Here is a 17,577-nt window from a genome sequence, read left to right as displayed (position 1 = left end):
GTTCCTTATCTGTCTCCTGCAAATCTCTGAGCCGTCTCCTAATCGGTCTTCAATGACACTGTGTGCAGTACTGCTTGGTCTTGAACGACGCCTCGCCACTGGGTTGCAGGGTGCGGGGAGGGTGATACGAGCTGGGTGCCGGAGCGTCCATGCATGGCAACCTCACAGACATGCAGGCACTCAGTCAGACACAGGAAGGAAAATAGGCGCAGTTCACAGGGAATAAGTCCAAGTTCATTTTGAAGTGAACCCACTCTGCCACTGACCCAAAGCCCTTGTTGAACAAAAAGTTCCAGGAACTATGGAGCCAGATGAACCATGTGTTCCTTTTTGCGCATTCCTGTTTGCAGTTCCACTTCATCTAAAGAACCATAACAATTTGAAATGCTTTTGTCTCACAAACACACGAGGAAAAACCACAAGGTTGTCATATTGTTGTTTGTATTTATTGTGGTGGGACTATGATGATTTTATGAATGTAATGAAATGATACGCAGAGATGGAAAAGATGGGAAACTAGATGTCCAAAGCAGATGATGTGTTCAGTGTTTGATGGTCATTTATTTTTGCTGTATTATGTAACCACTATGGAGCTATTCCTAAATGAAATTTATTTCTCTTGTTCACTCCCTTTATCCTCTCTCCTTTCCCTCTCTCATTCATTGACTAACTCTCTCTACTAGTCCCCTCAGTCTTTATCTGATTTAAGTTGAGAAGCTGATAATACCTTATTATTTTTTTTTATGTTACCAGACAGCAAGCAATACTAATTTCTAGATACTAGAGGACTTCTCTGCTTTGTAAATGAAGCGGTATAGACATGTAGTTGCCACAGGGTCTGTGTTAGGGATGGGTCATTAAATTATAAGCACAAGTCCTAAATGAACTATATTTAGTCGCTGGTTCCTCCAATCAAAAGGCAGGTTTAGTTCTGGTGTTCCTCAAAGGTTCCTGGTCCCCTAGGAAATGCCCTATGAGTGTCAGTCCACCCAGCTGCCATTGTCAGGATGCCATACTCTCACTAACAGGGCAAAAAAATGATCAGCTATACAGACGTTCCAATCGACTAAATATCCACATTCTGACACTTGAGATGTAATAGTGCAAGAACAGTTAAACCTTCATTATCTCTCAAAAGCAGATGCCAAACATTGAGCCTCTCAAAAAGGTCTTGCTTTATGGAGTGCATCTGCCACAGAGTCAACAGCACCACCCATTCACAGTACCTTCAGTGCTAGCCTATTCATGACAAAAGTGGGTTACTTTTTTAAGACCTGGCTACACCACTTAACTTTAGTCCTTAACTGCAGTCAGGCAGAAGAGAGCGAGGAAGCAGTGTAGAATTTCAGGAACTCGGTCCAACTCTTCACGGGGTGTAGGCTAACTGTGGAAATGTGGTTGAGGGAAAGTGACTTGTAGGCACTGGGAAATATCCCAGCTTTGGCAGGTTTTTATATCTTAGCAAATCCACTTATGTAATATGCAAATCTGATCTCCTGGTCACAAAATATAGATATTAGAGTCATTGATGGCACAGTGATCATGGAACTACTAAGTGCCAGGAAAATCTCCTAATACCTCTAAACAGACCTGCAATTTCCAAGATTCAGAAAATTAGAAAGGAAAAAGTAACAAAATCTCCCCGTGCATCACTTTATACTGAGAGGAAAACAGAAAGGAAACACTTCAAAAAAGAAGGGGGGGAAAGGACTTGATCCTTTCAAAAGCATTCAAAGACATGCTCCATCTCCTTCTCACACGTGTCCCGAGTGAGAGGGGGAAAGAACAAACTTGTCAACTATTGAGGAGTGGAGAGGGAACCGGCAGTGAAACTCATAGTCACTATGACGTGCCTTAAATACCGCAAAGCAAACACAGACCCTGCAGATTCGCACGACTCTTGTTACACACTGGAGTAAAAGGACGTCTTAGGACATCTGCCGCACCAAATGACTGTGACCAGAAGCATAAAACAATGGCGGAATTAGAGGAAAGAAAAGACAAGAGGCATAAAATATCCCCCATGGCGTCTCTTCATAAAAGGCCAGGACGAAGAAAAGCCACACTGTGCACCATTACTGGATATCATCACACTCGGCACCTGCTGGATAAGTGATGAGAGATCTCATGAAACACATCGACACACTCAGAGGAAGCACAAGTCTGCTCAGTGAGGTGGCATTATATATAAACGATGCTCTGCCGTTAGAGGATGAGGCGGCATTGAAACCCAGACATCATTAGACACTGTTAATATCTGGGCAACCAACCAGGATAAATAACTGGCAAGTAAGTCAACTTTTGTTTTGGGTGCCATGATGCAGAACGCTGGCAGCTGTGCTGGAGGACTGTAACTACAGTGACAATTGCCGTGCAACAATAACAAACACTGAACGGACAGACAGACTGACGGGTCATGACTGAGAATATTCAGAAGCAAACCTTATTAGAGCTGCAACGATTCGACACTTCGACTGTTATTGAGCCATTTTTTAGGAAAAGTAATCAAAGTTCTCCTATTCCAGCCTCTTTAATGTGAATATTTGCCAACTAATTTGGAAACTAATGAACATTCCTCACTACTTTCTGACATTTTATAAACTAACAAAAATAATGGGCAGATTAATTGCCAATGAAAATAAAAGTGAAACACAAGAGACTGGTCTCGCCAGCACAGAGAACAACCTGTGGGAAACACTGCTGTTGAACTATTTGCTTTCTGACCAAACCAGTCTTTAAACAAAGGCAAAAGCTGTTTATACAAAGATGCACAACTGTAACAAATACACCAACCGAGGCGAAGTGAACAGCTCATCTTCCTTTGCGAAATCCTGTTTGACTACATGGGGAAGCTCACCACACACATCCACACACGTGAGAGGAAAGAGGCTGGCAACATTCTTAGTGTGAGAACATTTCATCCGTCTCACGTCACCTTTTCCCTCCATGATACAGTCCACTGTAATTGCATAATAGACTAGTCCACCCCGACTATTTTCGGCTTCAAATAGTGGGAAACCATGCCACAATGGCAATTTTTAGTGGCATTCCTGTTACCCCTGCATAGTACATCACTCTGTCTTTCCACTCTGTGTGATACAACGTGCCTAACGGAGAGTCATCCAGGCAAGTAAAGTCTTCCACAGTACCTTCACCGCTGCTGCTAAGTGAGAAGTCAGAACAGTGAGCAAATCAGAGCGCGGCGCAGCTCGGGCTTCTGCAAGCTTGCACTACTGTTGGCTGGGACCCCGAGTTGAATTCAACGGCTGCACGGCTCTCCTAGCTTCTTGGCTTCTTCGCCCCCTCTGATGTAATGGAGGAGAGCAAAGCAGAGGAGAGGCCTGGAGCGAGCTGCAGTGCAGAGGGTGGATAGCACCAACCTGTTTAACAGAAGTTGAGGACCACCACACAGTGCTGCGTTAAAAGCCAGAAATGCTGCTTTGCTTCTTCACTTTGTCCCCCACCCAACCCCTAAAATCTTGGGGAGTTTCAGTTTCTAAGAATGATTTCACAAGTTCAGTGGGAAGCAGTGTTACATCATTACCATCCAGCCGTATTTTTCCTTTTGTGCCGTGTACCTTGCCAATGAAAGAGTTGGACCGAGAGGACCCTCGGCCACTCTAGAGAGTCAGGACACTAATCATGTCGTAATCATCGATCACAGCACAGCCATCTGCTACTATGTCTTGGGCTGCAACTACCCAGCATTTAGATTATTGATTCATCTGCAGATTATTCTTTCAATTCATTGATCCATTTCAATATGAAATCACAAGAGCAGGTACAATCAACGGCGACAACAAACAAACAACTGATTATAAAACTGAGCCAATTCACCAATGAAGTCTCATAGTAATCCGATCGATAATACTGACAAAAATGGTCTGGTTACACTGGCAATGGTCCACACAATCCAATCCACTAAAATACTGGTGGCTAATTTATAGCTAAATCAAGAAATTCAGTGCATATAGGGTAAGGTTTCATGTTGTGGTGCCATTGCATTTTCCAGCGAATAAGGCCCTCATACAGTCATGCAGGCATCTATTTGCTAAACAAATATTGATGTGGAAATAAAGACTTATGATTTCAGTGCATTCAAACTTCTATTACTCAATTCCTGTAGCACTTACAAGTAATTTTGACTGCTGGGAATAAAAACTTCAGTGTGACCTTTCAAAGGAGATCAAAGCCATGCATGTACTCCAAATGGTTCAAGCACAGCTTTCAATTTTACTTTATGTATGTCTTGGATTGGTGTTTTAGACTATTTTTACAGGAATGAGATGGGTTTAATGATGACTACTGATCAAATAATCGAAATACTTCATCTAATCTATCCACAGTTCCCTCCTGGGAGATGTGACGTGTTCGTCCTCAGCTAAGTGTCAACATGAGCTAGGCCTGCTGTCTAACTGAGATGCAGTGGTGGTCTCTGGATCAAAAGCTGTGGCCAAACGCCGCTGTGTGCAGGTGCATACCATAAACAGCTTTTACTATGTGCTGCAAGTCATGACTACATCAGATAACACGTGTCTACAGGACATGTGTCATCGTGTCTGACCCACATTTAGTTGTGCTTCGATGAAATCATCTCTCAGAGCTCGGGTTGTCAAATGAAACTATATTTTAAATCTTCTGCCAAGGTTTTTTTTTTTCTTTAAGGAATGCAGTTAGACAATTGCAGTTATCAAAACTGTGGAATTTCGGGAAATGCTGCATTAACACGCAAAAGCCTTTCAAAGGTAAAAATATGGACCTTAAACACAAGCTTTCAGGCTGAGTAAAGAAATGCACTGATGTGCGGAGAGTGCTTCATGTGACCATCACAAGCCTAAGCTGAGTTTCTTAATTTATCCAAAACCCAAACAATAATTTCATTCAGTCGTGGGAAACCGAGTAACATCCGGGCTGGCTTACATAAAATTCATCATCACTGGAGCACTCTTTTACCCTTAAGCTCAGGACAGTAAATTAGCACATCAGGTGCTTGTAATAACAAGGTTCGGAGGAGTAAATACTGGGCGACATCTCTGAACATTCTCAACATGACCGACTACAGTTTCAGTAGCATCTGCCTGAGAGCTGAGTCACCGGGCATTTGGCACTCCCTGTTTTGGATGTGAAGGCTAGTTTCATAATGAATTTCCTGCGAATCAAACCGCAAAGCTTAGCAAGCAGACTGAGTCAGTCTCAGGAGTCATCAAGAATAGACAGTGGATAAGGACTAACCACGGGCCTCTGTACGTATTTAGGTTTCTTGGAGGGCAAGAGCCTCAGAAAACCCAGTGCTGAAATATCACATTCGCTTCTCTGTGCATATGCAGTCTGACCTTTTTTTTTTTAAACGACACAGGAATCCTGTGGTGTATTTGTTCAACTTTGGCAGAGGTGCCATTTGAAACACGATCCGGTGCGAATATAAACATCTCTCTCCTGGTCACGTCTCCTCAGAGGACTGAAGGGGTTCAAACGTCAGGCTGAAGCACGGACAGACGTCTCCAGTCAGCTGTTGGCGTCTTGCGGCTTTTGCACTGGAATGACCCCCCACCTCCACCCTCCAGCCCATAACACTGGAGACTTGAGAGGACCCTACCCCCCTGCCACCAATCTGCTTGAGGTTAGTCAGAGTTAATCGTATCAACCCGTGTCCATCCAGGTTTAAAGCAGGGCCGGCACGTTGAGAAATTATTCTCAGGTTACCCTCCTCCATCAGACAGCTGGCCAGGAACGCTCTGACCACCCTGTCGCCACGTCTGCTTCCAGGGAAACCGAAACGACCCGATGCATGTGTGGATATTTATCAGGGCTAATGAGACTTTGTGCAAACTTGCTGAGTGATCTCACCTGGGCGCACTGCTGAGCGATGACAATAATCACAGACATCGCTACAAACAAATGACGAGAGAGCCAAGCTTCATGCCACAGCTCCAAACACAGATAGAAAGTGGAACATGACAGAAGAGGCCTTCCACATTCAGCAGACCTTAACAAGTATAATTAATTAATAAAAGAAAATGGCTCTGTAGTACCAGCACGCCATTGTGGACTAGGAATGGCTGTCGTGGGGAACCACCACACTTTTCTCTCTTACCAGCACAAAAGCCAGAGATGAGGATGGTTAATGAATGTGAGATAATGAGGCTTTACTAAGGCAGCTGTATGAATTTTCACAATAAACACATTGCAGAGTGCTGCTTTGTTCCCCGTTCCATTCCTCTCAGGAGCTAAAAAGCCTTGTGGATGTGGAGCCACCAACAAAGCAAGACCTTTCTCCACTTTGACAAAGGTGACAAAGTCTAAAATTGAAAAACTTGTAGTTCCTGCTCTCCCTCTGCCATGCATTGTCAGAGCTGTGGCATTGTCCATTTCTCCAATGTAGTTTTGTCAACTGTCAACTGTGACAGAAACAGTGTAACAGCCGTGGAACAAAAGCATCAAACAACTATGAGAAAAAAATATTACTGGTCACATGCAATCAGAGACAGACTGAAAGACCGTTCACAGGACAGTCCATGCCACCGATTTACTGTCACAACAGATAGTCAGTATTAAAAAGGGTCAAAATCAATGCAGCAGCAGGTATCATCTTTTTTATTTCGCACATTCTTCTTCCTTGTCAAAACTGGCGCATACATTACCCATACTTCAACACAACTACTGACAGTTCTGGCAGACATTCAAGTGTGTTATGCTAGTAGCAGCTAATGTAGCTTTGAGCTGCTATCCTCAAATAGGGATAATTTTTTACTCCACTGCAACAGACTCTGAGTCTTCACAAAATGCCTGTTTTCTTCATATTATGCAACTCTACGAAGCCTGACATGACTTAACATGTTATTGGCCACAATTCATTTTCCAAAGCATCAATGACAGTGACAAACAATGGGCAGCATAGGGCTCAGCTAATCAATCAAACAAGCCAGACTGAAACATGCCTGATGCCGTGCACATTCCTCTTCAGTACTGACCGTCTGCAGAAAACCAAGGTCACCTAAAGTCAAACAGGATTCTACACAGACATTGGATATGCATGCAGCCGTCCCTGATAAAAAAAATACCCTCAAGTGGAGTTTCTAACTTCAAAGAGAGCACTAGTTTGGGAAATAAGAAATACTGGGGCGAGGGCCGTGGGAGGGACGGCATGGAGAACAGCCAGGCAGGAACGATAGGAAGAGAGCCTGCGGACAAGAATCGTTGAGATCTCACTGGAGCGCCCCTCCCTCACACTCACTGCTAATCCAGTTCTGACCCATTAACCACCACAGCCAGGTTAACAGGACAGGCCTTTGAAGAAGGTCTTTCCCAAATCACACAGGAGGATTAGCACTTCTCCAAGGCCAAAGAGACACTCTCTGCACTCTTCCCCTCTGACAGGACTACAGGAGGCACACGACCAGCGCGAGCTTGCAATGTGGCACAGTGTATAGATCCAGAGCTGAGACGTACAGTCATACGACTCATCCTGACTGAGTACTCTGCACTAATTTAAATTCTTTATGAACTGTAATTTCCTATGGCCTCCAGCATACTGACTGCATAAGTCATAAAAATGGAAATAAAAGAGGACACGTTCAGGCACAGTTCCAGAGCAGGGAAAGAAATGATCCACCATGTGAGTATTAAATAAGCCAGAGGATGAGTCGTGGCTCAGTCGGTATAGCTGATATGTGTTGGATACCAGGCAGGCTGGAGAACAGCGATGCAGATGTTCTGGTGTGTGCAGCTAATTGTAAGCATCAGTTCCTCAATGGATTCTCTCTCATTGGATAAATGCAGCATGTGCTAAGGCACATCCCATGAACTTGCAATGACACGGATAAGCTCTCTATTGAGCACCATGTAATAAGAGAGGTGACAACATGAGTAACTTAAAATGATATAAAGCAAGAATTACCAAACAACTGAAACTGAACTGCAGTCGTTTCCAACCTTTTTTTCCCCCAAAATGTGCGCTCACAGCCCTCTCAGATTAACTCAAGTACCCTTCATCAACACCACCATTCATCATTCGAACTGATTTCAAAATGGACACTATTCAACAGTATTAACAATGTAAAAGTGCATATTGTTACTCATTTTCCATGAAACTGAATGGTCCGAGTTTTGGTTCTATCGCTCTACCAACTATTATTCATAAGTTTTAGCTAATTCAAATATTTATCAATACTTATATCTATCTGGTGTTTAGACTTAACTGCTCACTTTCTAACTAGTTTTCGACTGTAATTTCAATTTTCTTTTTTCTTAATTATTATTTGAGCTCCAATCTTTCCATGTGCCCCTTGGCAACTGCAGAAATACCTCCTCGGGTACAAGTAGCCCTAGCTGGGAATCACTGCTGCAAGACTGTTAAGCATAAACAGAGACCATGGTCGGTAATTTTCTCTGTTCTTTCAGGCTCCAAATGAAACAGGGTGTGTGGATACAGGAAAATATTATCTGTTGTCAATGTTACAAAGCAGCCACTCTGAAGCGCTGCTGCTCTACTCAGCAGGAAGAGCCAATCTCCCCAAACCACACATGCCACCCACTAATCAAACCCATGGCACGCTGTTATAATACAGTGACAGGACAGAGCTGTAAGCGATATAACCAACACACAAAATGCCTAATGTCCTGCTGAGTAACAGCAAATCTTCTCTTTATTATTACAGGGGAACCTCAGAAGGGGGTTTCTGGACTGTTCTGCTCCCCACCTGTCAGGGGTGACGTTTGGACAAGTGTTGGGGTCTGGGGAGCACTTCCTCTCTGAGAAGCTGCCCACTCTCTCCCCCTGCTACATCTGGTCTCCTCCGGGCCGTTGCTGGCGGCGGTTGAGGGTAGAGCAACCGCAGAAGGCTTTGTCCTCATTGAAGAGCAGCTGAACCAACAGGAAAGCCAACCCCGGCCAGTCAATTAATTGATGGAACAATTTAAAATTATGGGAGGCTCTCAGCAGGGGGAAGGAAAATGTTTACAAATGATGTGCTATAATTGCTCATGACGTTCCCTTATTGATTCCCCAATCCCTACTTTCTTTTTTCTGAGATTTTGGTGCCACTATATTTGTTTTCTTTCACATCTCGTTAAAGCAAAATGTGGACGTTTGCTAAAGAACGCATGTCCATGATGATCCAGTAGATTCAACAGTTCACCACATGCAGCTAATCACTATGTATTTACAACGTATCCTGTCTGAACACCCAGATGAACCCAAATCACTTCCATACAGTCACTCTGTAAAAATGGCTCTGACTGAGACCACATGAATGGATCAAGCGCCGCTCAGACCACATTAAAAACGGTCTTCATCATCAGACCCTGTGCCTCCACAGCCCCATCTGTGCCCAGCTGTGGGGGTTTCTTCTTCAATTATCCAACATCCAAAGACCCTTGTCTGTAGACTACAGTCGGGCCATGTTGTACTGAAAAAGCGAGGACTTGCACTAAAAAGGAGGGACCTCAGCCTTTCACTCAAAGCCACACAGTGAGCCAGTGTGAAACCCCAAGGCCTTTGTTGCATCTTCAAAATAAGTCTGTTTCATTCTCAAGCAGCATCTGTGTCCATTCAGCTGTCAATCATCTTAACAGGGGAAAGGAGCCGGGAACATTTGCAACTACTTCATCAAAAATAACAGCGCTGGCACTTCTATTAGGTGAATCGGCTACAGTGCCATCAAATCCTGATCATTTGCAACAGCGGCTTATTAAAAGCAAAGAAACACACACAACTACCTACAGAGAGTGCATCAGACTGAAAGAGGATCAGCGAGTGTGGAGGAAGCTCAGTTAGTAAGGGTGGGAGTGAAATATGCTTTGGACTCGGTCTGAGGGGGAAGAGGCTTACAGTCGGAAAGAACAGGAGTGACTCAGAGAGGAAGAGGTGGGAATGCGAATGGAGAATTCTAGGGAATCCCACTGAGATAGCTCTCTTCGCTAGACTGTGCCGCGCCAAAGAATTCAGATGAGCAAACCATATGCTTAACAAGTCACATGTAAACTCCTACTTAAGACAAAAATGGCAATAAACGTCAAGAATCTGAATCGGATGAAAAAATCAAACAAACGTCAGTTCATTTACTATTCTGCTGCACGTCGTTCTGGGGAGAGGATTTATTCGGGGAAAAGACAGAACATCGTTGACTCTTACTTACTCTTTAAGTTTGATTTCTCTGTGTGTGACAGATAGCTTGTGATTCACAGCTCGTGACAGACTGAAGGGATGCTTCTCTTTTCTGCAAAGTCTCAATCATACTGGAGGGAACTCTGTGACTTGGCATTCAGCAACGTGTCATCAAATTTATGGTTGCATGGAAAGTGGTGCAAATTATACCACAAGCTACGTCTGCATGACAGAATTTCAGAATGATCAGACAAAGCAACAAGCCGTGCCTTAATGATGTAATTTATGACTCCGTGGATCATGCGTGTCATGCCATTAGCTGTGTTTGTGTGTCACATAATTTAGGAGTGATCAGCTGTAGAGTATAATGGAAACCTGTCCCGTGTAGTCAAGGGGCAATTCTCACCCCAAGTGTTAGTTTTAGCAGCTTGCTTGCCATATTTTTCCAGTTTAATAGCTGGCAAACATCTGCAACATCTGGTTCAAATGGACAGGGGGGTTGTCAGCAAGGAGAGACGCCTACAGCACAAACAGCTACAGGCCTGTTTAAATGCAGCAACTCATCATTCGCGACCTGCCTGGAAACGAATTCATCTGCAGCTATGTGTCTAAAAATCAACTGGACTACAGATGACAACATGCAGCTACAATGTCGCAATGACGCTCGCTGGGCCCATTACTCCCTATGCAGCAATTTAATCAGCCTCGTATACACAGCTGTGCAGCGCTAAACAAAGATGCATGTAATGACAGTGTGTAGCGTAGCCTCTCTGCTTGAGCTTTACCGAGCCAGACGGCCGCCCGCCTATAGGGCTTCCTCTCCTGCTCTGAGCGCTGCTTTGCACTGCTCTCCACGCTCAAGACCAAACAAAAAGGGTATACTCAAACTCAGCTTTGGGACAGGGCTGACCATGTGGATGACATGGCACAATATTACATAATTCAGAAAGAAATTTGTCCCAAGAAGTGACTGCTGGTGGCACTGAAATGAATCCACTGAAAAACCCACAGAGACTCGCTGTGCAGTTGTCGGATGAGCACATTTGATGGAGTGATGTTCTTTAGGAAGGATGATTTTCAGTCTGGAGGGGTGCACAGTCTCTCTCAGCATCAAGAGGAGAGGTGGTCTGTGAGGTTCTGCTCTTGCCCCCAACACCGTGGACTCACATTCTTAGCATTCCACTGCGGCCCATCTCAATCCGCAGTTGAGAACTAATGGACTCTACATTTCAACATGGAAGCTGTGTATAAAAATTTCTAGTGGTGACATGTCTCTGAGGGACATCCCTGAGTGATAATGCAGGTACTGGAGAAGACCAATAACCTGTTTGTCCACAATGCCTCCATCATGCCTCGTTCATGACAAACCCGGATGAAACTGTCCCAACAATTCAAATATTCAACAGTAAAATGCTGTTTGTGAAGCACAGTTTTGTGTAAAGCCCCTCTCATCCTGTAGTGAAGGCTGAATGACTATAAGAGCCTGATGTCCTTGGCCATCTTGCACCTCCAGCTCATTTAAACCCATCTCATTGAGATCCCTCGCTGTTGTCTCCACTCAGTCCTATCAGAAGCAGCACCAGCTTAAATATTGAATTTGGACTCTGTCCTGACAGAAAAGACCGCCATGGAATTTGATTCAGGTCAGACGCTGGACGTGCATCAAAAGGGGGCAGCTGTCGGCCACTTCTCCCAGTCAAAACAGTGCGCTCTCATGTAAACCTTTTTTGCTGTTTGTGTTGAAAAGGCACAAAGCAAACAGCTGAAGGAGACAGGCAGGGTGAAAGCCAAACAGCAAACTGCTCCGTCTAAAAGAGCCCCGGCTCCAAGCGTGGATCACGCTGTAAAAGTAGGCACTGCTCGCTGCTTCAGGCTGACCTTATAAAGGATGCGGTTATACAGGAAGAATACAGATTATGGTGACCTGTTTGGGCAACAATAATAATAAAAGGAGGCAGCTGTTTGTCAGCGGGCAGTTGTGGGACACTGCTCGCTGTCTGTGGACTCCTGCGACTCGCGGAGCCGCCTGTCATCTCAGCCGAGGCTTGTTCCTGCATAAAGGCTTGACTATAGCTAGCTGGCAGCCTGTCTTGCTAGGCTAACGTCAGCTAGCCAACTTTATGTGAACCTGTCTGTCAGCAGAGCAGTGTAGGTAGCACTCTCACACTGCTAAATATCTAGAAATACTAAGCAGACATGTAAGATACCGTCCCCATTTTTGGTTTTATCAAGCGACAACCAAGTCAATGGCAGAGCAACACAATTCATAGCTACGATACTCCGGGACCCGTGTTATGGCTGGTGCTGGTTACTGGCGACAATCACAAGGTTGAGACTATTTCCAAGCACAATTACATCCATATTCAGTGTTATCTACAGGTCGGTGTGTCAGTTTTCCCATATTACCTAACACTGTAAAACAATTAATATTTAAAATGTACTGTAGGTGGTAATAAAACGTGGAAACCACGGGCGAAAGAACCGGCGGTAAGCCAACTCCATGGCCCATGGGAACTGTTCCCATCCAGCAAATACACCGAGCCTTCCTGTGTGTGGGGATACACATACTTGGGGATTTAAAAGCATTGCTAGCTACCTGTTAATCGCAGCTTCACGGGGCCATTCCGCCGAACTCCTTGGTTAGACATCTCCTCTTGGTCCCAGCCTTCACTGCCCGTAGCAAAAATGTGTGGTTAACTGTAGAAAATAAACAAGGTTTATCAGCCCCCAGTTTTAGACAATAATGGAGTCAAGGCATTGTGGCCCGGATGTGAACTGAACTGCCATAGCGGTCGCTCACAAATGCGAAAAATCAAGAAAAGGGAAAAAAAGAAGTGTAGCGCTGCTGCAAAGTGCATTTACTAGAAATGACTTCGCCCTGGCGAGACGTGCAAACGACTGCGCTGTAACACGGCGTTTGTCTTCACATCTTCGGAAGGAGCCGCTGCCTCGGACCGGGTCCTCCTCTCCGCTCGCCCAGAGTTGAACTGTTGAGCCTCTGGTGCGGATCCCGCTTCAGGAGGCTGCTGGTGGGAGCTGACCAGTGACGACAGCACACAGTTCGGGGGAGTGAAACATGACTGTAACATGTGGCACGTCGCTGTAATTCACACACAGATCTCAGAGTGTCCTCGGGCTGCCGATGAACTGTTTGTACTTTGATGGCGTTAAGTAAACACAGATACCAGTGTTTATGACAATTGTGGAGTTTTCTCCCCGGGCGTAGCCTCAACCTGTAGAACTAGTCCACCGCTATAATTTCAAGGATGTCATCTGTCAAAGTGATGTGCTTGTATTAGTTTTGATATAAAGAAAGTAAAGCATTATACAGAATAGATCTTTTTCACTGCGATTTGCTGACAAAGTAGTAAAAGCATTGTTAACAATGGCTGTGTTTGATTCAAGTGTCTCGCTAACACGACAGTGGACAGTGAGCCAGCATGCACGAACACCAGGGCTCTGAAACTGAAGCAGCTAAATGGAATTCAGCCCTCACCAAAGACAAAGGATGACTAAGGATTTTACAAATCAAATTTGCATTTTGAAAGTATGTGATTTGCAAAAGTTGTGCATTGCTGGATCATGTTGCATTGCAGCAAAATTTGAGCCAGGTTACTATGACACTTTGGGACACATGCTTACTCGCTTTCTTGTTAATATTCAGAGGAGATCAGCTACAGCCAACAGTCTGTTAGCTTAGCATAAAAACCAGAGAGGGGAAACAACTAATCAGGCTCTGTTCAAAGGTAAAAAAAAACAAAAAACAAAACAACAACAACAACAACAACACAGTGATTAACATATTATATGGCATTTGTTTGACTTGTCCAAAAATATCTAATAGTAAAAATTAAACAAGGGGTAATGTTACTCGTTCTTGGCTGGGAACAGTAACTTAAATAACATCAGACTATTCCTTTAAACATTGCAAGACAACCCTGTCAGTGCAGTAATTGGTATGACCCATGGATATACGACCTTATACTCACTGGAAGAGCCAGCTGAGAGAGGAGAGCTCAGGACAAATTCTGCTTCACATTTGGCTCAATATATGCCTGTTAGATTTAATTTTGAAGAAGTGCTTTCAAGTAACAGAAGCTGTGTTGGGAGATACATGCCACCATACTGACAGTTACTGGAGTCAAAATCCCCATGTGGCTAAACAGCTCACACTGATTGGCTCGTCACACAAGGATTTATCGAGGCCAGAAGAAGATCACAAGTTCAAGACATAAGTTGGCATTTATAGATATGCTACTGGAACCTATTCATAATAAAAGGTAAATGCACGACTATCATCTGCAATACTACCCTGTAAGGCAACAGACTACTTTAAGCCAAATTAAATACTTGATTGTTGGGAGAAAAAAAAAAAATACACACATGATCCAACAACTTTATTTACAATCATGTTTTATCAGTTATGTTAAAACAGTATGTACAATACATACAAAAGAAGAGCCACGACTACATGAACAAGGGACAAACAGTAGCAACGACAGTACAGTACAGTACAGTTTAAAGTAGACATATTAGAAAGTTATCTAGAAATTGAAAGTGCTCTGGTTTTCGCCAATTTGAAATGCATAACCGTCACTGGTTGCTTCTGGGGCCACACACTGCACTTCCTCCTCCTTTAAAGAATGAAAAAAACAAACAAACATCAGGACCAGGAACAGTAAGACCAATCATGGGTATAAAAAAAAGTTAATTTAAAATTAAGTGAAAAATCTTAAACTCACCACTTCAGAAAAGTATTTCTCAATCAGGTTGAGGGCCGCTTTGTAGACCATCTCGTTCTCATGAGCCTGCAGAGCCTCGATCTTGTCCAGTCCACCGCATTCTTCAACCATTAGACTCAGCTTGTCTGACTCTCCAATTTTATCCCCAGCCTGACAGGAAAACACATCAATTGATAAATAACCAAACTTAACAAGATCTGGCAAAAGTGACAACACACATCTCCATCTTCCCCCTGACAATGCACTCACCATGAAAATGTTGGTAATGGCATCCAAGATGACGAGGACAGTTTTGCTGTCCTTAGAGGACAACAGATTCAGAAGAGGCTCGATCACATTGGCTTGAACAAGGTAAACCACCTGCTGAATAGTGCCCCCGCTGGTGAAGTTTGTAACAGCCCACACAGCCTCCTTCTGAGTTTTGTAGTCACCCTGCAGAGAAAAGGGAAGGAAATGATGAGCCGCAGAAATGACCAGTGAAATGGCTAATGCAGCCTGTTGACAGCAGCAAACAGGTAAAGCTGAGGAAAACATACCCGCACAAGCATATCAACCATGTACGGAACGAGGCCTGAGTTGATGACCTCCTGGATTTGGGTGTCCTTCCCTGCTGTGATGTTGGACAGAGTCCAGGCTGCCTCTTTCTGAATGTTGGCTTTTTTGTGGCGCAGCAGCTGGGGGAACATTTTCAGGGCCCCAGCATCCAGTGCCGCCTGAGTCTGCTCATCTGTACCGGTCACAATGTTGCCGATGGCACGCAGCGCAGGGGTCTGAAGAAAGGGAGAGACGGGTCATTATACAACCTTCACAGCCAAAGCAGCTGCCTCAGAGTGATGGCACAACACACCACACTACATGAGTTTTGCACAGAGGTACTAAGAACCAACCATCTACATCATGTACACACTGGACTTAGAGAGAAAAACACCAACAAGTGAGACTTAATACTTACCACGACAGACAGCTCATCAAAGCCAAGCAACTTCACCAGGCGATGAATTATGCCAGTTTGGACCACCACCTCAATGCGGTCATTAGCGCCGTCTGTCAGGTACGAGACAGCCCAACACGCGTCAGCCAACACCTCCAGGTCATCGTAGTGGAGTAGACGAACGAGAGTCGGTAAGATCTGTTGGATGGCAGCCATGGGAGGGGAGGGGTTCTTGTTGCGACAGAGGTTTGACAGCGTCCATGTGACATTTCTCAGGTAGCTGGTCTGCAAAGAAAATCAAGTGTAAGAGAAGAGCAGGCATTAGTATGACATGGAGCAGCATTTGGTTGAGCTAGTGCACCCCCTAGGGGACAAAGAGAATGACTGAATTTGACCATGTCCAGAAAATTGCTCTCATGATGTGATCAGCCATCATTAAAACAAAAAGAAACCCTTACACTGAATACAGACAGTTCAGGGACTGCCAGCAGACTCAGCAGAGGGGCCACAGCTCCATGCTTGATGACTGTGTCTCTGAGAGCTGATCCATCACCTAAACAGCAGAAACAATAATAAATATAAATACATAAACATGACATTTACTTCTAAACAGGTAGTTTTGACCACACTGAAGACAAAAATATCCTGTCAGTTACCAGCAATGTTTCCAAGGGCCCAGACTGCTTGCTCGCTGATGTGCTGGTGGGGGGATGTGATCAGGGCAATGAAGGCAGGAATGGCCCCGCCCTCAACAACAGCCGCTGTCTGATCAGATGTCCCAGAGGCAATGTTGGTCAGAGCCCAGGAAGCCTCAAACTGGAGTGGAGGACAGTTTATCATCCCCAGGAAGGCGACAAACTTGGGTATCAGTCCAGCGCTGATCATCTGGTCAATGGGAGGATGCTTGTCACGGGACAGCAGTTTCCTGCGATCAGGACAGTGCAGAGAAAGTGAGCCATCGTGGCAGTAATCAGTCACTTTGATTGTGTAGTAAAGCTTAAATGTACATTCTTTTTTAATGAACTGTTATTACCGTGCAGCCTGTGTCGCCTGCAGCTGGGACTCAGTATTACCGCTGTTCACTCCTGTGAGAATCTCTTCAACTGTCCACTGTCGGACGGCCTGCCAAGGGTCACACAGAAAGCAGAGGACAACATGAATTCAGTAACACTAAACAGTCAGATCAACATGGAGCTGAGGAAACTCCTTTTCCCAAGTCTCAACCACATGTATTTGTGGCTAGATTATGTTGGTGTTTGTCTTGTACAAGTGCTCATAAGTGTTCACCTCCTGCATATAATTTACATAGAAATCGTGCAACAACAAACGAAAGTAAACATATCTTCAGTTTAAATAGTGGATTTCAAGGCTTACCTGACAGTTCTGGCTTCTTTCCTGAAGAGGGGAAGTCGCCTCGTCAGGAAGCGCAGACACGTTCCTTCTTTTGAAGATCTGATCATCTTTCTTGGCCTTGCGTAGCTCCACGTTCACCTCCACTCTCCTGCGGCGAAGTTCCTGCATTTATTTGAAGTGAATCAGAGACACACGGTTATATCTGCAGCTCGTGGGTGAAGCTAATGAACAGATGTGACGCTGAACGCAACTTGTTCCGAGTAAACTCACATTGGCGTCTTTGCCTTTGTTCTTGAACTTGTTCAGACGTGCGACGTTCTCGGCCATTTTCAAGTGTCAGGGATGTTGAGCAGCAGTGAAATGAAGTTTTTGTGGTGTTATTCCTGTGAACAAAGTTTTTAAAAAGTTAGTCGTTATAGCTTTGAACCGCCTCGTGACAGCAAGAA

At 44.5% G+C, this 17,577-nt stretch overlaps 2 protein-coding genes across 2 annotated transcripts in view; both read right to left on the bottom strand.

Annotated features, from left to right (window-relative positions):
• The window catches only part of smurf2 (SMAD specific E3 ubiquitin protein ligase 2), a 45,011-nt gene extending 31,861 nt beyond the window's left edge, over positions 1–13,150 (bottom strand). The window contains exons 1-2 of the mRNA XM_070980790.1: positions 12,968–13,150; positions 12,702–12,802 (exon numbers count right to left, since the gene is read on the bottom strand). Of these exons, the coding sequence (XP_070836891.1) occupies positions 12,702–12,753 (52 nt within the window). The 5' untranslated portion in view covers positions 12,754–12,802; positions 12,968–13,150. The remainder of the gene's footprint in view (positions 1–12,701; positions 12,803–12,967) is intronic.
• A 1,337-nt stretch (positions 13,151–14,487) lies between these two features.
• Positions 14,488–17,510, bottom strand: kpna2 (karyopherin alpha 2 (RAG cohort 1, importin alpha 1)). Its single transcript, XM_070980144.1, has 10 exons — positions 17,402–17,510; positions 17,153–17,293; positions 16,812–16,900; positions 16,435–16,703; positions 16,237–16,331; positions 15,800–16,063; positions 15,384–15,617; positions 15,097–15,279; positions 14,848–14,997; positions 14,488–14,739 (listed from the first exon to the last, which is right to left on the bottom strand). The coding sequence occupies exons 1-10, from the start codon at positions 17,456–17,458 to the stop codon at positions 14,650–14,652; spliced, it is 1,572 nt and encodes a 523-aa protein (XP_070836245.1). The 5' UTR covers positions 17,459–17,510; the 3' UTR covers positions 14,488–14,649.
• Positions 17,511–17,577: the final 67 nt, after the last annotated feature.

Source organism: Chaetodon trifascialis, chromosome 15 (genome assembly GCF_039877785.1).
Source record: "Chaetodon trifascialis isolate fChaTrf1 chromosome 15, fChaTrf1.hap1, whole genome shotgun sequence".
Classification (NCBI taxonomy): domain Eukaryota; kingdom Metazoa; phylum Chordata; class Actinopteri; order Chaetodontiformes; family Chaetodontidae; genus Chaetodon; species Chaetodon trifascialis.
This window is presented reverse-complemented; position numbering and strand designations above follow the sequence as displayed.